The following is a 24,961-nucleotide window of genomic DNA, read 5'->3' as shown; positions in this document are numbered from 1 at the left end:
TCAGAGTGCAGGCCGACGCTCTATCCACTGAGCCAAACCAGCTAGGGCATGGCTTCTTACTTTTTGTATGTAGATTCCATTTAATTAGTGTATCATCTTAGGCAATTAACAAATTTTTAGGGGACTATATACATGTATTATTTGTCACAATAAAATATTGGGATAAAAAATTTTAGACTTCAGACCAGCTGTTGTGGCTCAGTGGTTGAGCACTGACCTATGAATCAGGGGGTCACATTTTCATTCCCAGTCAGGGCACATGCCTGGGTTGTGGGCTTGATCCCTGGGGTCAGTGCAGGAGGCAGCTGATCAATGATTTTCTCTCATCATTGATGTTTCTGTCTTTCTCTTCCTCTCCTTTCCTCTCTGAAATCAATATATATGTATGTATTTATTTATATATATATATATATTTTTTTTAATTTAGACTTCAAATTTTCCTATATTTCCCTATTATTTTATTTCATTTGTTTATTTTTATTTTTTGTTAATCCTCACCTGAGAATATTTTTTCATTGATTTTTTTATATAGAGAGTGGAATGGAGGGGAGGAAAGAGAGAAGCATCGATGTGAGAGTGACACATCGATTGGTTGCACCCCAACCCATGATTGAGCCTGCAACTAGGTACATGCCCTTGGAATCGAACCCACAACTCTTCAGTTAACAGGCCAACACTCTATCCACTGAGCCAAACCAGCAAGGACTATATCTCTCTATTTTTGAGTGGCAAAGCACAATGAAAGCTTACATATGAGATTTAAGACAACAGCCAACTTCCAGGAATGTCCTAAGTTCACAATGTTCTGTTCTTTTTATATCTTTGCCTATACCAGTAGTTCCAAAAGCTGGAGAGCTTTTCAAAATAATAAGAGGACTCCTGAATCAAAATGTCTGGGGGAAGAGCCAAGGAGTCTTCATTTTAAAAAAAGTTTATAGTTAATGTTTGGCAACAAATTATCTAGATCATTTAGAGTAAAACAACATTAAAGTACTGTTCAATCAGGTTCGGTATATTAAACTTATCAGGGCATAAAACCTACTAACTGTAAACAAAAAAAGAAACAAATAAGAATCTTCTGTCTTCTATTAATAAAAAAAAATTAAACAAGTCCCTATGCTACATAAATTCAATATATAAAATACTTAAAATAATTTGATTAAGCATATTGCCATTTCCTTTCCCAACTTGGTAACTTTGAGGATCAGCTCACCTGTAAAAGTAAGAGCAGCCCCGCACAGTGTTGTGGGAATAGTGCTCCAAAGTCTTTTCGTTGCCGTACTCCTCTAAGGGATCAGACCAAAGCAGGTCACACACTGCCCCAAAGGCTGGAGGTTCTTTAAACCTGTCTATCTGGAAGATAAGCAAAAGCCAAAAGAAGAAAAATCATGAAAGCAAAAGAGCTTTTGAAAATTGGTATGGGTAAAAAAAACAAAAAACCCACAAAAATCCTTTCATTCATAAGAATGTACTGTATTTTCCAGCGTATAAGACGACCCCCCTAATTTTACAGTTAAAACATAGGTTTAGGCCTATATTCGCTGTATAAGACTACCCCCCACTTCCGAGGCAACACCAGTTCTTTTTTTAATAGACCGCCTCTCTGACTCTGGCCAATCTGAGCAGGTTTTTTTTTCATTTCAAAAGTCGTCTTATACGCCAGAAAATACGGTATTAGGAGAGAAGGCAACAAGCCCCTAAAGAATTTTCCTGCAAGAAAACGAACATTTAAAAATTTTTGATACATAATTTCTATCATTTTTTTATATACAGGATCAGGCAAAAGTAGGTTAGTATGAAAAATGATACAATAATTAATAAATAATAATACAAGAATAAATTTTTTCATGTATTTACAACTATAAACCTACTTTTTAATTTTGTTCATTGTTTCATTTTTAAAATAATTTATTATTCAATTATAGCTGGCATACAATATTATATTAGTTTCAGGTATGTAACACAGTAGTTAGACATTTATATAATTTACAAAGTAATCATTCCAATAAATCTAATATCTGACACCATATTTAGTTATACAATATTATTGATTTATACTGTACTTTATATCCCTATGACTATTTTGCAACAACCAATTTGTATCTCTTAATCCCTTCCCCTTTTCCACGTCCCAAATCTTTCCCTTCATTTAGTGATCATCAACATTTCTCTGTATCTATGAGTTTGTTTCTGTTTTGTTTATTCATGTGAGTTTTTTCAGATTCCACATATAAGTGAAATGATATTTGCCCTTTCTCTGTGTGACTTATTTCACTTAGCATAATACTCTGTAAGTACTTTATGTTGTTGCAGATGGCAAGATTTCATTTTTTTAATTCATTTTTTCAATGTTTTTATTGATTTTTTTTTTAAGAGAGAAAAAAGAGAAAGGGATAGAGAGAAATATCGATAAAAGAGAAATGTCATCGATGGGCTGCCTCCTGCACACCTCCTACTGGGGTTTAAGCCTGCAACCTAGGCTTGTGCCCCAACCAGGAATCAAACTGGTGACCTCTTAGGTTCATGGGTCAACGCTCAACCACTAAGCCATACCAGCTGTGGGCACAAGATTTCATTCTTTGCGCCAGAGTAATATTTCATTGTATATATGTACCACTTCTTTATCCATTCATCTATTGATAGACACTAGCTGTAAGTTAATGTGGTTGTGGAAGGAGGTGAGTAAGGTATTGTACTTACCTATCCCCTATAAACCTACTTTTGCCACCCTGTATTGTTTTTTTAGATAGATTTTTATTGATTTCAGAGAGGAAGGGAGAGGGAGAGAGAGAAACATCAATGATGAGAATCATTGACTGGCTGCTTCCTGCATGCCTCCTACTAGGGACCAAGCCTGCAACCCAGGCATGTGCTCTTGAGTGGAATCAATCCCAGGACCTTTCAGTCTGCAGGCTGACAGTCTATCCTCTAAGCCCAACTGGCTAGGGCCCTCTCTTTATTTTTTAAATAAATATATGTTATCTAACCATTCTGTACAAAAGAACCACTTACACGCTAATCTTACAAATAGTATGCACTTATTTAATTGGAAAGTAAAATCAAACCACGATAGAGATATACTATTATTTAGAAAGATTGTGATAAGTTCATGTCAATTGCCTAGATGAGCCAATGTTACCATGAGAGCAGGAAGGGTTTTACAGTGATTCTATTCATTGTTTATCTCATTCCAATGGAGATTTCTTTATTTTAAAGCATGCTAGTTTTATTTTGCAAAGGGTTTTCATCCTATGCAATGGAGACATTTCAATATAGATTATTTAACTTATACCTTTACTCATTGCTGCTGTTGTTAAAAGAATAAAAACAAACAAACAAACAAACAAAAAAACCCCAAAAGAAATAACTAGAATAGCTGAGTGCCAAGAACAGAATTTTTACTAAGTGAAATTGATTAATACAATCAATTCAGAATTATAAAATGCTGGTTATTTAAAAGATAATAAAGTAGAAAAAAAAATAAGATAGTGCATGTAGACATGTCTCTTGCCCTGAGGAAGGTAACCAGTTTTATAAACAGAAACGTCTTTAATTTTAGTACTTATATGAGAGATGAAATATAAAAAGGTAGAGGAGAGATTATGGTAATGTAGAACAATATAAGTGAGAAAAGACTGGTCATCTTTTTTCAATTATAAAGATACAGAATTCTGGAAATAATCACAAATCAGAAAGTGTAACACTTAAATTCTTCATCTAAAATGTCAATCCATGAATTTCAGAGCTGGAAGTCTTCAGACCATCCATTCTGACTTCATTTCAGAGAAGAAACTGACTGAGATTGAGTAATTTGGTCAAGCTTACAGGATAAATGGCAGGATAGGGATTAGAAACCTGGTTCCCTCCTTATGCACAGCTACAAAATTTGAAGTTTCAGGAATATACTAAGAAATGCTATGTTTCTAGTGGTAAGAGCACAGATTTAATTGAAAGTTAGAGAAAATTTCTGGAAGATATATAGCAAAATGTCAACCGGAATTCTCTCTCAATAATTAAATCACAGGTGATTTCCATTTGTTACTTCTGATTATTTGTATTTTAAAATATTCAGCAATAAAAACATATTGACTGCAATAAAAAAAATCAAGATTAAAAAATATATATATGACCCATGAGAACAATGAAAGATTACTTACTTTAGTAATGTCATCTAAACTAGTAATTTCAGGTGACATCCCACCATGTACACACAGAAACTGCTGATTTAAGAGGGCCGCGAGAGGGAGACAGTCAAATGTATCCATACAAGCATCGTACACGTGTTCAGAATATTTGATTAGACCTATCAAAAAAGGAAAAAACAGTCAGAGGAAGAAAAGCTAAAATTTATCATCTATCAAAAAGGATATATAGGTCAGAAGAAGATTTGTGAAATTACTTCAAAGCCATTTATCTCAGGCAAACTGAAAAACACAATCATCTTTATAAAGATATGTTTGAAAAGTTGTGGATAGAGAGCAAACAAACTCTTTCTCCTCTAAAGACAAGGGTGGCCTTGGATTAACTTTCTAGCTCCGGTGAATATCCGGTGAATATCAACTGTGTGATTAGGCAATGTCGCTTATGGTCAAAGTTGCACAATTACCTGGCAGGGAGCTGTAGTTCAGGGCTTCTCTGAGTGCAGTGACGCATAAGGCATGTCCTTTGCGGGACATTGGAAGCTACGCCAAGAAAGTTTTACAAGAGATATGGTTGCTTGGGATGCATGGGGATTCTAAGCCAGAGTGGCTCCCTAATGTGCCCTATGTGGATACTGTTTCCTTGTACCTAAACTGTGACTTGGAGGGGATGAATGAAAGGGAGGTGAGGCAGCAAATCTCTGGTGTATGTGTTCCTCTGAGGACAATGCCAGTGAAAAGGGGGGCCTGGTGCTACCCTTCCTGGGCAGTCTCCTTCTAAGTAGATGGAGAGCAAGTAAGGTCTGTGGTAATTTTATGAACATGAATATTTTGCAGTTCTAAAGAGACTCCCTGGGATGCTAAACATATATAAATGAAAGCAGGAGTTTTCAAAGTCATCACTAAAATGTCAACCATCTTTTTGTTCATGACTTTTAAGGCCTTTAAGCAAATTATGCCCTGATTCTATTTTAGGCAAAAATGTTCATCTTACTGAATTATATTTTGATGTGGTTGTTATGTTAAGGAAATATCTCCAGTAAGATCTCCACAGTCATAGAGAAAGAATAGCTTGTGAAGTGATAGCTGAAAAATTCCTTTAGTTTAAAAAGAGAATGTTTTCTTCTTCCATGCGTTGCATTTCAAAAGGTCAAGCTGTGATTGGAGATGCACATTGATAGAGAAAGCCAGAAGTTGTAAACAGCAGCCCTCCAGAACTGTGAACTCCTTATATTCTTCCAAGATTCTGTGAAAATGAGACAGAGCCTACAAGGCTAAGAAAATAAAGCTATAGCAAGTGATTCAGATTACCTAGTTGGTAATTATTTCTGTTTATTTTCTTCTTGGAATCGCCAAGCTTTTAGAAAAGACATATTTAAGTAATCAGAGCCTAGTTTTGGCAAGGCTTTGGGGGGAAAAATGAAGGGTAATGGGTCCAGATTTGGGCCAGTGCTATACATGGGTGGAGGAATAACTGGAGAGAGATTCTTTAAAGGAATGTGTAACCAGGGGGCCACTTTGAGGTTATAAGGCTTTCCATCCGTGAATATGAATTTTTTTTAAAATGCTGATATAGGGTGATCAGGGTGTGAGGACTATAAATTTAAAAACTTTCATAGTATTCTATATTATCATGACAACAGTTAAGATCATCTATTGATATATCACAACATATGCTGATTCTATTATAGCATCCAAGTTGACAAGAGCCATGCCTTATGCTTCTTTGTATCTCCTTACAATTACATCCTTATATCCTGCTTTATATTTATAATCTATAAATTTTGGTATTTCAGCTTAACAATAACCCACAACCTTCGGACCAACTAAAAGCTGAAGAACTTGGCTTATTTGCCCAAAGTTGCAAGCTACTAAGTGGCAGAACTGAAACACAAACCTGTTCATGCTCTTAACATTATTTTTTAATTAAATATTTAATGGGAGACTCTAACGGATCAAATATATAATTCCAAAATGTTAAATTAGCTTATTCAAGGGCTTCATTTTCATGACAAATGTTAAGATCCATCCCATAAAACGATCTATATATATAAAAGCCTAAGTGACCAGCTGACTGGCCAGTAGCTATGATGTGCACTGACCCCCAGGGGGCAGACGCTCAACACAGGAGCAGAAACCACAGGCATGGAAACATGGAACAGACTGATGAATCTCACAGGGAGAGGGGAGGGCAGGAAGAGATTAACCAAAGATCTTATATGCATACTAGAGGCCTGGTGCACAGATTCATGCGCCCCTGGGGTCCCTCGGCCTAGCCTGCACCCCCTCGCAATCCTGGACCTCTTGGAGGACGTTGGACTGCCTCACAGGCCAGGCTGAGGGAACCCACCAGTGCACGAATCAGTGCACAAGGACTCTAGTTATTTCTATAATGAAGAAAAAATGCACATCACTCATAAGATCACACTGATACAAATTCTAACTAGTATCAGTAATATTGTACATTAACAAAACAAAATTTTCAACAACATTCTTTAAAAATAATTTTGAAGGTTATCGCTATTTGCAAAAAATTACAACCTGGATTAGCCATTGGTTATATATTTGTTTTAATTTTATTTGTTTTTACTATTTTTAAAAAGGTAATACATTTACGTGGCTTAAAATTTAAAAGCTATAGAAGGATACACAGTGCCTCTTACTCCTTCTCTTCAGTATAACTAGTTTCCTGGTGTCTTTACAAAAATAGTTTATGTATACATATGCAGATATAAATATTTATTCTCCTCCTACATTATCCTTTTTTAAAATATATATTTTATTGATTTTTTACAGAGAAGAAGGGAGAGATAGAGAGTTAGAAACATCGATGAGAGAAAAACATCAATCAGCTGCTTTTTGCACACTCTCCACTGGGGATATGCCCACAACCAAGGTACATGCCCTTGACCGGAATCAAACCCAGGACCCTTCAGTCCGCAGGCTGACATTCTGTCCACTGAGACAAACCGGTTTCTGCTATCCTTTTGTTTTTTACATAAATAGCAGCATATACACAGTTTTGCACTTGCTTTTTGTACCTGACATATTTTGGAGATCATGTCATATTTTTGCACAAAGAGCTTTGTAATTATTTTTTTAAATGTGTACACAGTATTTCACTTTATGAATACACCACAACTTAATACACCACAACTCTCTTGCTACTCGTGTTTCCCTGAAAATAAGACATCCTCCGAAAATAAGACCTCGCACATGGAAAGATATGACATCCCCTGAAAATAAGACCTAGAGCAACTTTGGGAGAAAAAATTAATATAAAACACTGTCTTATTTTCTGGGAAACAGGGTACTATAAGTAATGCTATTATGAACAATTAGAAGCCTGGTTATGACTTTATATTCATGCACTGGAGGGGTGGGTCTCTCAGCCCGGTCTGCCCCCTCTCATAGTCCATGAGCCCTCAGGGACAGAAGGTGACCTGGTGATCAGGGGAAGGCAATGCCTCATCACACCTCTGCTGCTGCCACTGCTGGCAGCACAAGCCTCGACCGACCTTGATTACCTGTGCTTTGGGCAGCCCTGGGAAGCTGGAGGGCTGAGGGGACTAGGGAACTCTGGAGGAAGGTGTGTGGAGTGGCTGGGCCTGCCTTGCTGTGCACTTGCCACCCTGTTGGGGCTGAGGGGACTGAGCACCGCCATCTTTGAGAGCGGGGCAGTCTATTATCATATTCCTTCCTTATTGGCTGTGGGCGCTGCCATCTTTGAGGGTGGGAGAGCCAATTAGCACATTCCCTCCTTATTGGCTGTGGGTGCCACCATCTTTGTGATAGCATAAGGGTCAATTAGCATATTCCCTCTTTGTTAGATAGGATGATAAATATTAAAAAGTATATATTTTTATTGATTTCAGAGAGAAAGGGAGAGGGAGAGAGAAAGAAACATCAATGATGAGAGAGAATCACCAATTGGCTGCCTCCTGTACATCTGCCATGGGAGTTCCAGTCTGTAACCCAAGCATGTGCCTTGACCAATTAAAAACATGTATTATAGAAGTGCATGTTGGTGATGAAAGATAATTTAAGCAGTGTAAGTCCTCCTAACTTACCTCCCCACAGGTAATCACTGTAACCAATTTCTTCTGTACATTATATATTTAATTGACAAAGGAGATCACACTATACATGTTCTGCAAATGCTTTCTGTCACTTAACAATATACCTGAACATCTCTTTGTATCTAGAGCCACCTTGATCTTTCAACAGCTGCCTCATATTCCATTTTTTAGATATATTATCACTTATTTAAGCAGGCCCTTATTGACATTATCTCTTTGTTATTACAATGAACATCCATATAATCCATATCTTTTTAAAAAATATATTTTATTGATTTTTTACAGAGAGGAAGGGAGAGGGATAGAGAGTTAGAAACATCAATGAGAGAGAAACATTGATCAGCTGCCTCCTGCAACCCCCCCACTGGGAATGTGCCCACAACCAAGGTACATCCCCTTGACCGGAATCGAACCTGGGACCTTTCAGTCTGCAGGCTGACACTCTATCCACTGAGCCAAACCGGTTTCGGCTAACTCCATATCTTATTGTCTCTTTGAGTAGACAGTGTGGTAGATATTTCTAAAATGGCCTGCAATGACCTACACCTTTGTATAATCTGTGCCCCTGTGAGTGGGTGGACCCGGTGATATGTTGAAACTCCCATGATGATATTTCCTTACATAGGCCTGGCCTAATCAGGTGGGTGTTTGAAAAACAGAGGGCTTTCTTCAGCTGGCTAATCACAGAAGAGGAAGACAGAGAGACACACTCAGGCAGCCTGGAAGAAAGTATGTCGCATTGTGAAGCCACATGCTAGGAACAGTAAACAGTCACTGGAAGCTGAAGGCAGTCTCTGGCCAAAAGCTAGTAGGAAAAAGGGAACCTTTATCCTACAGTCACAGCAATTGGGCTAGTGAACTTGGAAAAAGACCCCAAGCTCCAGATGAAAACTGCAGCCCTGGCAACACCTTGATTTTGGCTCACTGAGACCCTGAGCAGAGGATTCCACCATACTGTGCCTGGCCTCCTCAACATACTGAAGTAATAAGTGTGCTGTCTTAAACAGATACATTTGGGGTAATTTATTATGCAAATTTTAATGCTGTTATGCAGCATTAAAAACACACAAAATATAATCTGCACAATAAATTTGTAGAAGTCAAACTGCTGGATCAAAATCTTTTTTTTACAATTTATTTTATTTTATTGATTTTTTACAGAGAGGAAGAGAGAGAGATAGAGAGTTAGAAACATCAATGAGAGAGAATCATCAAGCAGCTGCCTCTTCACACCCCCTACTAGGGATGTGTCCACAACCAAGGTATATGCCCTTGACCAGAATCGAACCCGGGACCTTTTAGTCCCCAGGCCGATGCTCCATCCACTGAGCCAAACCGGTTTCGGCTGGATCAAAATCTTTACAGATATTCCAAAATTGCTCTTCAAATACATTAATTTAAACAAAACTCACCACAGATCCACTGTTTTTAACTCTGATTATCTACTGATTTATCGTGTTTATTCCAATAAATCCAAAAGGATGGAGTGATCTGTACTGTATCTCACCCATCTGTAGCTGACTTTTCTGTCAGAGGGATTTTTTTTTTAAGTGTTCGTACTCTAACATTTCTTATAACAACTATCTTTCCTTTTTGGTTCTACTAAGAGGAAGAACTGCCATTACAACTACAGTTACTCCAAAATAGGAAGTTTTTGGCAACCAAAGTTAAGATGAACATATGGACACTACCAAAATGTAATTCATTTGTAAGCAAAGATATTTTTATGGGGGGTGGAAAGGTGAATAAACTCTTGTCTCAGAGAACAAATTTAAAAGTCTTTTCAGTGTTAAATATTCTTCTGGGAATAAAGCTTTAAATATTTTATAACATGTTCCCCCAAAACAGTAATCTGAAGAAAAATATGAACAGGACACTAAGTGAAATCTATAATCAAATTATCAATTATACGAACACCAAAGTAATATTATATGTTCAGGAATATTTAGGAGAGGTAGATTTTAGAGCCAGACAGGACCCAAGAGATTTAATTTACCTTCCTTGTTTTTATAGAAAACATTCTAATATTTTAGAAATAAAAAAGGTATGAGAGATGCAAATCAAAACAACAATGCGGTACCATCTCACACCTGTCAGAATGGCCAACATCAACAAATCAACAAACGACAAGTGTTGGCGAGGTTGTGGAGAAAAAGGAACCCTTGTGCACTGCTGGTGGGAATGCAGACTGGTGCAACCACTGTGGAGAACAGCATAGAGTTTCCTCAAAAAACTGAAAATGGAACTCCCATTTGACCCAGTAATCTCACTCCTAGGATTATATCCCAAGAAACTAGAAACACCAATCAGAAAGGATATATGTACCCCTATGTTCATAGCAGCACAATCTACAATAGTTAGGATTTAGAAACAGCCTAGGTGCCCATCAGCAGATGATTGGATCCAAAAAACTATGGTATATCTACACAATAGAATACTATGCTGCCATAAAAAAGAAGGAATTCTCATCATTTGCAGCAACCTGGATGGAATTGGAGAACATCATGCTGAGTGAAATAAGCCAGTCAATGACAGAGAAACACGACATGACCTCACTCATTTATGAATAATAAAGAACATTATAAATTGATGAACCAAAGACAGATATAGAGACAGTAAAGCAACAAGCAGACTGTCAAATTACAGTGGGGAGGGGAGGGAGATCTGGGGGAGATAAGAGATCAGCCTAAGGACTTGTATAAATGCATATAAGTACAACCAATGGACACAAAACTCTGGGGTGGGTGGGTATGTATGGGGAGGGGGGCAATGTAAAAAATGTACACAGATAATAATTTAATAAAAAAATAAAAGAAATAAAAAAAATAAAAAAGGTATAATATTATTTTGTTTTTTAAAATTTAAATATTTTTGTTTCACTGTATAAAATGCTCATGCCCTCTGCCCTGGCCAGGTGACTCTCAGTTAGTTGGAATGTTGTACTGTGCACCAAAAAAGTTGTGAGTTCCATCCCCAGTTGATGTAGGAAGCAACCATTGATGTTTCTTTCTCTCATTGATGTACTTCTCTCTCTCTCTCTCTCTCTCTCTCTTCCCTTTCTCTCTCTCTAAAATAAAAAGAAACAAACAGCTAAAGCCGATTTGGCGCAGTGGTAGAGCGTTGGTCTGCGGACTGAAGGGTCCCGGGTTCGATTCCGGTCAAGGGCATGTACATTGGTTGCGGGCACATCCCCAGTAGGGGGCGTGCAAGAGGCAGCTGGTCGATGTTTCTCTTTCATAGACGTTTCTAGCTCTCTATCTCCCTTCCTCTCTGTAAAAAATCAATAAAATATATTAAAAAAACAACAACAACAAACAAACATATTACTGGGTGAGGATTTAAAATATAAAAATAAAGCCGTAGCCAGTTTTGCTCAGTGGATAGAGAATCAGCCTGCAGACCAAAGGTCCTGGGTTCAATTCTGGTCAAAGGCACATACCTTGTTGTAGGCTCCTTCCTGGCCTGGGCCCTGGTCAGAGCTCATGCAGGAGGCAACCAATCAATGTGTTTCTCTCACATCAATGTTCTTCTCTTTCCCTCTCCCTAAAAATCAATGGAAAAATATCCCCGGGTGAGGATTAGCAATCAATAGCAAACATAAAATAAAATATAAATAAATAAAATAAAAATGTTCATGGCATTTGACTTAGTAATTCTCTTCTGAGAGTATGTCCTAAATGATCATTCTATTCAACAAATTAATTCAACCAATATTTAGTAAGCATCTTCTATGAGTTATTACTGTTTCTCAGAAAACAACAGTGAACACAGCATGTCACTACCATCATGAAGCTTAAATTCTGGTGAGAGATAAAGACAATAAACGAGTAAATATGTTAAAAAACATAAAATTTATATATAAAATACATAAAAATTTCAGCTGTTGGTAGATGGAAAATAAGCAGGGTATGAGAGTAAAATGATGAGATTAAATTGGCTAAATACCCTGTTTCCCCGAAAATAAGACAGTGTCTTATATTAATTTTTTCTCCCAAAGTTGTGCTAGGTCTTATTTTCAGGGGATGTCTTATCTTTCCATGCACTAGGTCTTATTTTTGGAGGATGTCTTATTTTTGGGGAAACACGGATACATGATAATAAATTCATAAAATGAAATACTTTAAAAACAATAAAATAACATTTTAAAGTCACATTAAAATATTTGATAATATGGAAAAATACTATTACATAAAGTGAAAAGAGAAGTTTATTAAGCAGTCTATATGAGCCAAATTTTATTTTTAAAATATTTTCAACTATTTCTTGATAGGTTTTTATGTATATAGAAAAGAATAGAAGATTAAATCCCAAATATTGAGAGAGTGGTGATTATCTTTCATTGGTATGACTGTGGATAATTTTTATCTTTTTTAGACTTTTCTGTTTTCCAAATATATCAAATGTAATATTTTTAAAATATATTTTATTGAGTTTTTACAGAGAGGAAGAGAGAGATAGAGAGTTAGAAACATCGATGAGAGAGAAACATCAATCATCTGCCTCCTGCACACCTCTGACTGGGGATGTGCCGCAACCAAGGTACATGCCCTTAACAGGAATTGAACCTGGGACCTTTCATCTGTAGGCCAACACTCTATCCACTGAGCCAAATCGGTTTCGGCTCAAATGTAATATTTTATAAAAATAGAAATAAGCCGAAATTGGTTTGGCTCAGTGGATAGAGCGTCAGCCTACGGACTGAAAGGTCCCAGGTTCGATTCCGGTCAAGGGCATGTACCTTGGTTGCGGGCACATCACCAATAGGGGGTGTGCAGGAGGCAGCTGATCAATGATTCTCTCTCATCGATGTTTCTAACTATCCCTCTCTTCCTCTCTGTAAAAAAATAAATAAAATACATATATTTTAAAATAGAAATAAATCCAAAAGTTATTTTCAAAATAAATGTGTTAAAAGGTGGAATTTTGGGTTTTACCAGAAAACAAAACAAAATAGGAAACACCTGAACTCCATTAGTTTCATTATGTTTGATTCATTTTAGGACTAGATAAAGGATAACTACAACAGTTCTGGAGAAGCGATTATACTTACATTCCTGTCTGAAGGTGAAATATTCGGTAAGATGCCTGCATTCATGATTTCCCCGAAGCAGAAATAATGTTTTGGGATGATTAATCTTTAAACTCCATAAATACAGTACACACTACAAGACAAATACAAGCATAAAATTTTTATTTGTGATCATGAAAATACACAGATACCAGTAACTTACATAAATTCAAATGACTTGTAATGGCATATCTTACTACTATTACCAAGTTGAAACATGAAACCTTCAGTTAGTGAATATAATATGCCATTGCCCTAGAACCGTGGTGGGCAAACTGTGGCTCACGAGCTACATGCGGCTCTTTGGCCCCTTGAGTGTGGCTCTTCCACAAAATACGATGGCTTGGGCGAGTCTATTTTGAAGAAGTGGCATTAGAAAAAGTTTAAGTTCAAAAAATTTGTCTCTCAAAAGAAATTTCAATCATTGTACTGTTGATATTTGGCTCTGTTGACTAATGAGTTTGCTGACCACTGCCCTAGAATGTGACAGAGCATAGAATATAGCCTTCATAGAAATCTCTCAATTTTTGTTCCCCTTGGACAGCTTTAAACTCCAGAACCTCAGTACTGTAATGATTTACATATGCCTCCCAAAATAAGTAAATGAATCAACCAAAATGGAGTATAAACAGTAACAAATGAACTTAACTGTATTATAAGTGGATAACAAAGCAACAAAGAAGAGGAGGAGGAGGGAACTAACCAAAGTAATTTTGGAAAACAGCATGCTATTGCATACTACAAGGCTAAAGACACAAAGAAAAATACACACAAATAATGTAACTCTAGTTTTTCACAGTATGAGTTGACTATTATGTACCCATTATTTGGGTATACTGGGATGGAGCAGATAAGTGACTATATTGAGAGCCAGGAAAGAGGGAAGGCTAAAATGATGATTCCAAACCACTTTGTGATGGATTGGAATCAGAGGTATCATATGAATTTATGCTTTTTAAGATAACATGGATAGGTAACGAAATAAATAAAATATAAATATATGTGTGTATATTTCCTAGCTCCTTCTGCTGAGAGGACCTAGAACCTCAAAAAGTATTATATCTATTGATTTTGGGATTACAAGTAAATTTTAGCAAGGAGATATATATACAAATACAGAACTCATGAATTATGAAGATTCATAGTATATGCTAACCATGAAATACACACATACGGCCCCAAAATACAAGCAACAATTGATAGGACTATGGTGAGAAACAGATAAATCAACAACTGTAGTTGGAGATTTTGACAGAAACCCAAAAGTAACTCATAGTCTAAGCAGACAAAAAGAATCAAAGTTATAAAGAACAGTTCAACAGACAGAGAATGCATTTTTTTAATAACATATGGGATAGCCATAAAAATCTACCATGTTCTCCATCACAAAGGGAGTCAATAAATTCCAAAGAATGCATATTATTCATATCTTGTTCTCTAATCAAATTACATTAGTTAGAATCATAACAAAATACCAACTCCAAAAATATCCTCTCTACTCCCTATTTCCCTGTCAGCTGCCCTGGAAGAGAAAAGCAGCTCCTGCCCCTGGCTTCCCTGGGTGCACTTTCACAGACACTCTAACAACTTCAATTACCCCACAGACATGAATACGCATATCACCCCAACTTCTAGAAATATTACCAGATAGTAAGCAGAGCTCTGCATTTATCTTTTTTCACTTTAGTGATTATTCCATACCAGTTTACAGAGGGTTGTTTTCTTTTTTTATTTTTTTTTTAATTTATTTTTATTGATTTCAGAGAGGAAGGGAGAGGGATAGACAATGATGAACAAAAAGAAAAAAGAAACATCAACAATGATAGAGAATTACTGATCATTGATCCGCTGCCTCCTGCATGACCTCACTGGGGATTGAGCCTGCAAGCCAGACATGCCCTTGACCGAAATCAAACCTGGGACTCCCTCAGTCCACAGGCCAATACTCCATCCACTGAGCCAAACTGGCCAGGGCTCTTTTTCCATTTTTAAAAAACAGCCTCACTTTATTATCTGGTACATTCCATTGTCTGAATGTACTACAATTTATTTAACTCGTTTCCTACTGAACATTCAGGTTGTTTTAAATCTTTTCTCATAAAAAATGAACAACGAATAACTTCGTTACAGGCATTTTACACATTTGCAAGTACAGGGATTCTTTTTATTCTTTTTGCCTATGTTCTGTAAAGTTACTGCAAAAATTAAATTGGTCAATACTGCTCCCGGGGAAAATACAGAATTAGGGTCCTCTGCTCCCAACATTTTCATCAACTGATCAATAACTCTGTTTTATGTGTGTTTCTGAGTAAAGACGCCTTATTTAATACACTGAGGGGCCAGATTATTATGATCTCTGAACATGTAATAATCTGGCACTCAGAGAGAGTGTGTGTGTGTGTGTGTGTGTGTGTGTGTGTGTGTGTGTCAGAGACCTGGTGCATGAATTCGTGCATGGGTGGGGTCTGGCCAGCTTGGCCAGGGGGAGGGAACATGGGTGGTTGGCCGGCCTGCCTGCTGGTCATATCCCTGGTCGAGGGGACAGTTTGCATACTAGCCTTTTATTTATATAGGATATACACTGAGTGGCCATATTACTATGCGTTCAGAGATCATAATAATCTGGCCACTCAGTGTATATTATGGCGTAAAACTGGATTCCATGTTTATCCCTAGACCAATCCACTTATGACAGGGAATGGACTGTTAGGACTAGTTCAAACCAACATAAATTCATTCCCTGGGACTTGGATAAGGGCCTTCCCTTTCTGAAATCAAATGTTCTCCCTGAACCCTCCATTTCATTTATCTGAACAAAATAGGAATTCTGACAGTAAGGAAAGAGAAAGAGGCAGGCAATAAGCAGGACCTGCTATAAACCTAATTATCCAACAATAGAGGAATGGTAAAATTGAGTGTCTACTGTATGTCAGACATTACATAAGGTCCCAATATGAAGAATACTGCTGCCCTGCTCAGCTAGTGGCTCAGTGGTTGAGGTCGACCCATGCAACAGGAGGTCATGAATCCATTCCCCGTCAGGGCACATGGCTAGGTTTTGGGCTCCATCATCAATAGGGGGTGTACAGAAGGCAGCCAATCAATGATTCTCTCTTATCATTGATATTTCTCTCCCTCTCTCTTCTTCTCTGAAATCAACAAAAATATATTTTAAAAAAATACTGCTGATAATTAAATACATATTTTTATTTTATAATGAAAGATTTATCCATAAGTATATATTTTCTATTATACTGACGGCTCCCACAGACAGTATGAATCTTACTGTTTTATCCTTAGAGCCTGCCACAAAGTTGATACTCAAAATCACACAGGGGCCCTAACTGGTTTGGCTCAGTGGATAGAGCATCAGACTGAAGGGTCCCAGGTTTGATTCCAGTAAAAGGCATGTACCTTGGTTGCAAGCACATCCCAAGTAGGGGGCATGCAGGAGGCAGCTGATTGATGTTTCTAACTCTCTATCTCTCTTCCTTCCTCTCTGTAAAAAATCAATAAAACATATTATTTTTTTAAAAATCACACAGGGAAGAGGGTGCACGAAAAGATTAACCAAATAACTTATAGGCATATATGCACTGCCCATGAACACAGAGAATAGATAGGGTGGTGAAGGCCTGGGGCAGGGCAGGAACCAGGTGGTGTGGAGCAAGGAGGAAAAGGGGGGGTTATCTATAATACGCTCAAGAATAAAGATTAAAACATAAATAAATAAGTAAATAAATAAAGTTGGTATTCAAGAAACATTTGTTGATGAGTGAGGAAAACAATATGTAACAAGCCCTAGCCAGCTTGGCTCAGTGGATAGAGTGTTGGTCTTCAGACTGCAGAGTCCTAGGTTCAATTCTGGTCAAGGGCACATGCCAAGGTTGTGGGCTCGATCCCAGTGGGGGCTGTGTCAGAGTTAGCCAATCGATGATTCTCATCATTGATGTTTCTCTCTCTCTCTCTCTTTTCCTTCTTCTCTAAAAGCAATAAAAATACTTAAAATATTTTTTTAAAATGTAATAAAATATTCTAAATACTACTATCTATAATAATCTATAGTAATAAAAGTATAATATGCAGCCCTAACCGGTTTAGCTCAGAGGATAGAGCATTGGCCTGCGAACTGAAGGGTCCCTGGTTTGATTTTGGTTAGGAGCATATACCTTGGTTGCGGGCACATACCCAGTAGGGAGTGTGCAGGAGACAGCTGATCAATGTTTCTCCTTCATCGATGTTTCTAACTCTCTGTCCCTCCCTCTCCCTTTCTCTCTGTAAAAAATTAATAAAATATATTAAAAGAAAAAAAAAGAAGGGCATGTACCTTGGTTGCAGGCACATCCCCAGCAGGGGGTGTGCAGGAGGCAACTGATTGATGTTTCTCTCTGATCGATGTTTCTAACTCTCTCTCTCCCTTCCTCTCTGTAAAAAATCAATATATATATATATATTTTAAAGTGTAATATGCAAATCGACTGAATGACCAAACAGCAGAATGACCATCCAGACGACCTTCTGGATGGCCAAGCTATAACACCCACTGGTGCCAGGCCAGCCAAGGCAGGTGTGATGCAACTGGTCGGGGGCCTAGCCATTACCCCGTGATCACCCTGCAGAGGAAGGCCCAGGCCACCAGCCAGCGGATGATCGGCCAGGGGGTCTCCATGATCGCCCCAAAGAGAGAGGCCCAGGCTACCCAGCAACTACACTGTGGTGGGTGGTCAGGGCCTCTGCAGGGGCAATCCATCGCAGAGCCCCAGCCAGGTGAGCAGGACCTATCTCTTTGGGACAATGGATCATGGGGCTTTTTTACTGTGAGAGGGTACAGGCTGGGTTGAGGAACCCCCGGCCCCAACCCAAGTGCATGAATTTTGTGCACAGGGCCTCTAGTACTGTATAAAAATCATTGTGAATTTTTATATATGCTTTCTTGAATACACTGATAGCCTAAAACTTTTTTAAGTATGTGAGTTAATTTGGAAGATAATTTGGCACAATATTTATATTTTTAAAAAGTTGTTTCAGCCCAGCCGGATGCTCAGCTAGTTGGAGCATCATCCCATACACTAAAAAGTTTGCAGGTCGGGGCACCTATAGGACCAACTAATGTTTTTCTCTCACACTGGTGTTTCCTTCTCTTTCTCTTTCTCTCTCTCTAAAATCAATCCACATATCATTGGATAAGAATTTTAAAAAGTTGTTTCATTAAATGACTAATTAAAACTTAATTAAGCTCTGTATTCTTCTCTTCAGCCTCTAACACCTAATGCTAGCAAACACACAAAGAAGTAAATATTCAATGTGACTTTCAAACATCCATACTTTTGGCTCACTGTCTATACAATATGAATAGGAAATAAGAATAGGAAAGCTGTTCAATAATATAGTTTACAAGTATGACCTCTTCCCATCCCAGGTACCTATTTAAAGACTAAGAATTTATTGGGCAGTAGGAAAAATATGCATATTTTCTTAGAATCTATCATTAACCTTTGTCTTCATAGATGACAGTAAATGAATATGAGGCACTGGCAGATAACATGAACTTTTCGGATTCATGAGTTTAGACTGCCTATCTAACTGAAGAGAAAGGTCTGTTTCTTTGGTCATTTATTTTTCAGGCAGTTTTACAACAACTGCTGCTTCTATGGGTGAGCACCAGGTGAGGTAGCTGAGTTGTATTTATAAGTGATGCTGCAAGAACAATAAATCTTTAACCACCAGAAACATACTTAGTACAGTGAGATTCTCACAGTCTGAGGGAGAGGCAAAACTAAATACTACAAGAATAGCAAGCAGACTCAATTTCCTCATCTCATGCTTATTCCAAGAACATTATAAATTCAATCACCCACACTATTTCAAAATTACTTATTTGCCAAGTATGTACAGCTTAATAAATGGCCATTAAACATGAATATGTTGTGGTTCCATTGTACTCAAGCCCTTGCATTAGGTTTTAAACAATTTTCTCTTATACAGAAAAACTTAGTTTGTTTTAATTGTAACCTTTTTCCTCTCATCATTCAATTTTTAAAATATATAAAAGTAAATGATAAGGTTTTAAGTTAATTTCATTAATTAATCATTTTCCTTCAATGAACATTTATTAAGTGCTTACTATATGTAATAGCATCAGAAATTATTCCTTTAATAAGCTAAGCACCTGCTTATTTATCATTGGCAGCTAATCTAAGATTTAACTGTAGCCCAGCAACTCATGATCTTGTAATTAAGGTCAGTTAATTCAAGCCACATGTAAGGTGAATAGCAATTTATGTCATTTATATACAGCCTATACACTATCTTCAAAGAGAAAAGGTTAAGTAATCATTTAACTTACTTACAAAGCTGGGTTAATATAGCCTTCTATTTGTTAGATTTTCTACTAGGTAAAAAAAAAGAAAAAGAACTTTTATATAAAATATTTCTCTCTCACTTTAATGACAGAAAGTAACAAAGTTTATAAATTCTGCCGATGTTCTCATTTGATTTTTTTTTTTTTACTAAAGAATGGAAAACAAAATTAAAAACACACACACAATATGATAACTCCAACACATCCAGTTTAATTTTTACCTCTATACTGAAATAGCCTCTGTCCACATAGTCACCCAGAAAGAGGTAGCGTGTGTTAGTAGGTGATCCTCCAACTTCAAACAACTTCATCAGGTCAAAGAATTGTCCATGAATGTCACCACACACTAGAAAAAAAACAACAACACATTGAGATAAAAAACTTAGAAAAGAGAAGGTGCCCAGGTGGCATGGCTCAGTGGTTGAGTGTAGATATATGAACCAGGAGGTCATGGTTTGATTCCAAGTCAGGGCACATGCCTGGGTTTCGGGCTCATTCCTCAGTGAGGCCATGAAGGAGGCAGCCAACTGATGATTCTCTCATTAATTATATATATATATATATATATTTAAATATATTTTATTGAATTTTTTACAGAGAGGAAGGGAGAGAGATAGAGAGCTAGAAACGTCGATGAGAGAGAAACACCGACCAGCTGCCTCTTGCACACCCCCTACCGGGGATATGCCCGCAACCAATGTACATGCCCTTGACCGGAATCGAACCTGGGACCTTTCAGTCCGCAGATGGACGCTCTACCGCTGAGCCAAACCGATTTTGGCATCATTACTGATATTTCTATCTCTTACTTCTCTCCCTTCCTCTCTGGAATCAATAAAACATATTTAAAAAAGAAAAGAAAGGACATTACACCAATAGGAATCACAGTTTAACTTTCAAATCACTTTTGCTTTAGACTGGACTGCTCTAAAACTGTAGTCAATCTATCAACACTGAATAGTCCTACTGGAAATAACAGACATTTTAAATTGTATTTCTTCAGTAAAAAGAAAACATACTAAAAAATCCTAAAATGTTCTCATAATTTCTAGAAAAATTTTAGTTGGTTATTTGTGATCTTTTCTTGAATTAGCTCAAACCTAAGCACAACCATGCAAATTCTTCTCATACCCGTGATTGGAGCTTCTACTTCTATCATGGTCTTCTCATTTCTCAGGATGGCAGACCCATCATTGATTATCTTTAAGGCTACGTCCTCTTCCACTCGCCCTTCCTTCACAAAATGGTTTTTTAAGACTTCACCATTAGGTTTCCCATTCACAAAGACTTCCTTCAAAGTAAGCCTATGGGTTGGAGGGAATGGAACAGCTAGAGAAAGAGAAAAAGTAATTTAAAATACTTAAATGTATAAGGCAAAATCATGAACACATTTCTTTAATGTAACAAATTAAGCATAATATATCATCACTACAGGCCTGGTGCCCGTATTCATGCACCGGTGGGGGTCCCTTGGCCTGGCCTGTCGGGATCGGGCCCAAACCGGCACAGGGGGTCAGGGATTGTGAGAGGGTAGATCTCGGGTGATGCACCCCAGAATCGTGCTGCCTCCTCTCTGGTTCCGGGTGCATCACCTGAGAACCACAGCTGCCAAGTCACCACAGCTCAGCAGTTCCTGCTTTGAGTGGCTGCCCCTTGGTGGTCAGTGTGAATCATAGCTACCGGTTGGAGCGTCTACCCCCTAGTGGTCACTGCACGTCATAGGTACTGGCCAGATAGCTGGTCACTTAGGCTTTTAGAGAGAGAGATGATTTCACATCAATACCACCAGAACTACATCGGAAAAAAATTCCAAAATACCATATATTATAAATGATTGTATCTAATTTTTTAAAAAGGCCACAGTTAAAGTCATTCATTTAGGGAGCCCAGGCTCAGTTGGATAGAGCATTGTCCTGATACACTAAGGTTATGGGTTCGGTCCCGGCCAGGGTACATACAATAAGCAACCAATGAATGCATAAATAAGTGGAACAACAGTCTGATATTTCTCTCTAAAAGCAATAATAATTAAAGTCAGTCATTTAAGATAAATGTGTATATAAAGTATAATTTTTTCATATAAACATTCAAGACTTGAATTGGATTCAGTAAATAAGCTAAAAGTGAAATAAGGGAATAGATGGTGTGAATATCTTTTATCTATGAAAAAGATGTTACAAATAAAACAGTGGTTAAAAAAAAAAAAAAAAAAAAAAAAAAAAGGAAAGGAAAGGAAATCGCAACACTAAAAGGGCATTTACTTCTTCCAAAAAACTGACCTAAGGAAACCAGAAGTTTGTTCCAGAAGTTTTACTTCAATTCCTAATCAGGGGAATCATAGATGTATATTTTATTGTTTAAAAGGTACTTGCTTGAAATATTTATGGTAACAAGAACACTACTAATAGAATGGAGCTCTTCCTGAGAACAACTTGCTACTCTAATCATAAAAAGAACAGATATGGGGAATGAAAATGGTGGCGTAGGTCAACACACCTAAACTGCTGCCGCACACAACAATTTCAAAACTACAACTAAGAAACAAAACATCTATCACCCCAAAACAAGGGAAACCTGGCTGAAAGGACGCTCTAGAACTAGACTGAAAGAAAAGAGGAGAATTCAGGGCACAAGTGCTGAAAAACTGAGGTACGGGGGTGCGGACATGATACGGGCTGATGGGGGGCATTGCTTTCTTCAGCCCGAAGAGAGACAAGCTCCCAATTTCTCTGAAATCCAGTTTCTGGGGAGAAGCTAGACTGTCTGCCATCGGGTAGGAAAGTGAGGGTGACTAGCTTGTGGAGCTGCACACAGAATAATTGTTTGCTGCGCTGTGGTGCGAGACGTGAGGATACACAGGGATGCGGTCAGAGAGGCAGAGACAGATTGCTGTTGGCCATGCCCTGGCCTAGTGACACCCCGAGACTCCGCCCTGAGACTCCGCCCCACACAATCTACAAATACACCAAACTCCAAGCAGCGGCTTTTGCATATGAATGGCCTTCTCTATTGCAGTTTAACCTAGCAAACTTGCAAACTGGTGCAGACAGCTCCAAGCAGGGAGGAAAGGACTGTGGTTCTCGCAGTAGCTTCTGCAGGGTGGCCTCAGACAGTAGCTGAACTGCACCTCATTGGGGATCCAGAAGCCAGTGTTCCTAGTGGTCAGTTTCAACCCCTCACACCCATAAGTGACACATTCAGGAGACAGACTCAGTGAGCACCAAAGCCCCACTGAAACAAGGCGTTTCTCCAAAGCAGTTCTTCCTTCATAGACACAGTAGGTCCTCACAGTCAATTGGCCTGAAGGTCAATTCCTCCCAGAGTACCAACAGCAATCAAGGCTTAATTACATCAAGACTTTACACTCAGCCCACAAAGGGATGTATCAAGAGCGACCACCTCAGGTGATTGGGGAAGCTGAGCTACTGGCCCCTATAAGTCACTGACCACACAAAGCTACTCCATCAACACAGAGAGGCAACCAAAATGAGGAGACACAGAAGCATGTCACGAATGGGAGATATGGAGGAAAGTAAACTACTGGATGACACAGAGTTCAGAATCACATTTATAAGATTACTCAAGAATCTTCTAAAAACCTTTGAGAAACTTGATGAGACCTCTAAGACGCTTTGTGAGACCTTCAAGGACCTTAATGAGAATGTCAAAAAAAAAAAAAAAAAAGAAAAAGACCAGTCAGAAATTAAGCATACAATGTCTGAAATAAAGAAGATACAGAAACTCAACTATAGATCAACGTACTCCAAGAATCAAACCAAAGATCTGGAATACAAGGAAGCAAAAATCACCCAACCAGAGAGGCAAAAAGAAAGAAGAATCCAAAAGTGTTAGGATAGTGTAAGGAGCCCCTGGGACGGCTTAAAATGTACCAACATCTGGATTTTTGAGGTGCCAGAAGAAGAAAGCGAACAGGATATTGAAGGCTTATTGGAAGAAATAATGACAGAAAACTTTCCCTACCTGGTGAAAGAAATAGACTTACAAGTTCAGGAAATGCACAGAACCCCAAACAAAAGGAATCCAAAGAGACACAAGACACATCATAATTAAAATGCCAAGGGCAAAAGACAAAGAGAGAATCTTACAAGCAGCAAGAGAAAAACAGCTAATTACCTACAAGGGAGTATCAGCTGATTTCTCAACAGAAACTATACAGGCCAGAAGGGAGTGGCAAGAAATATTCAAAATGATAAACAACAAGAACCTACAACCAAGAATACTCTACCCAGCAAAGCTATCATTCAGAATTGAAGGTCAGATAAAGAGATTCACAGACAAGAAAAAGTTAAAGGAGTTCATCAACACCAAACTAGGATTACATGAAATGCTGAAGGGTATTCTTTAAGAAGAGAAAGAAAAAGAAAAAAGTAAAGGTAAAAACTATGAACAACAAAAAGATATCAAATACATACCTACCAACAATTAAGTGAATAAAAAATCTGAAGAACAAAATGGACTGGTGAATAGAATAGAATCAGGGACATAGAAAGGGATTGGACTAACAATTCTCCAGGGGAAGGAGGTCTGCGGGCTGCTGGAAGAGATCTTACACCTATGGATGAAGACAGTGGCAGGGGTAAGGGCATAGGGTGTGGTGGGGTGGGGCATCAGGTGGAGGGGAGCTATGGGGGGGGCAGGAAAGAGGAACATCTGTAATAATCTAAACAATAAAGTTTTATTATTAAAAAAAAAACACAAAAAACCGATATGGGAGGTCTAGTTGTGTTTTCTAATCTGGAAATGTTAACAACTAACTTCAGATTATGCTGGATATAAAGTTTATATGATATTATGGTGAATTAGCAACTATAACAAAATTTTTTTTGACATTTTAAAATTGGCGATGTAGTCTATTTTAGATTTCTTGTTATCTAATAGTCACAGTCTATAAACCATAAGTTTAAAAGGACAGATTAATTTTAACTTGTGAATTATGTCTGGTGGTTCAACTTCTAGCTTTATGGAAGTGTTATTAAAAACCAAGTTCAGGGCCCTGACTGGTTTGGCTCAGTGGATAGATCATTGGTCTGAAGGGTCCTAGGTTCAATTCAGGCAAAGGTCATGTACTTTGGTTGCAGGCATATCCCCAGTGGGAGGTGTGCAAGAGCCAGCTGATCGATGTTTCTCTCTCATTGATGTTTCTAGCTCTCAATCCCTCTCCCTTCCTCTCTGAAAAAAAATCAATAAAATATATATTTTTTTAAAAAAAAGAAAGGTTTACACCCTTTCAACTATCTGGAAAGACAGGGGAATGTGAATGCATAGTATCAGCTATGTCTTTGCTTATCTAGGA

The 24,961-nt window shown here is 37.9% G+C and overlaps 1 protein-coding gene across 5 annotated transcripts in view; it reads right to left on the bottom strand.

Moving 5' to 3' along the window:
- PPP3CC (protein phosphatase 3 catalytic subunit gamma) overlaps nt 1-24,961 on the bottom strand; it is a 71,830-nt gene that overhangs the window by 28,096 nt on the left and 18,773 nt on the right. For all 5 annotated transcript variants that reach the window (XM_036450620.2, XM_036450622.2, XM_036450618.2 and 2 more), the window contains exons 2-6: nt 20,779-20,976; nt 19,869-19,993; nt 13,269-13,380; nt 4,158-4,303; nt 1,214-1,353 (exon numbers count right to left, since the gene is read on the bottom strand). In XM_036450620.2, coding sequence (XP_036306513.1) covers nt 1,214-1,353; nt 4,158-4,303; nt 13,269-13,380; nt 19,869-19,993; nt 20,779-20,976 — 721 coding nt within the window. The remainder of the gene's footprint in view (nt 1-1,213; nt 1,354-4,157; nt 4,304-13,268; nt 13,381-19,868; nt 19,994-20,778; nt 20,977-24,961) is intronic.

This window comes from Pipistrellus kuhlii, unplaced genomic scaffold (assembly GCF_014108245.1).
Source record: "Pipistrellus kuhlii isolate mPipKuh1 unplaced genomic scaffold, mPipKuh1.p scaffold_m20_p_21, whole genome shotgun sequence".
NCBI lineage: Eukaryota > Metazoa > Chordata > Mammalia > Chiroptera > Vespertilionidae > Pipistrellus > Pipistrellus kuhlii.
This window is presented reverse-complemented; position numbering and strand designations above follow the sequence as displayed.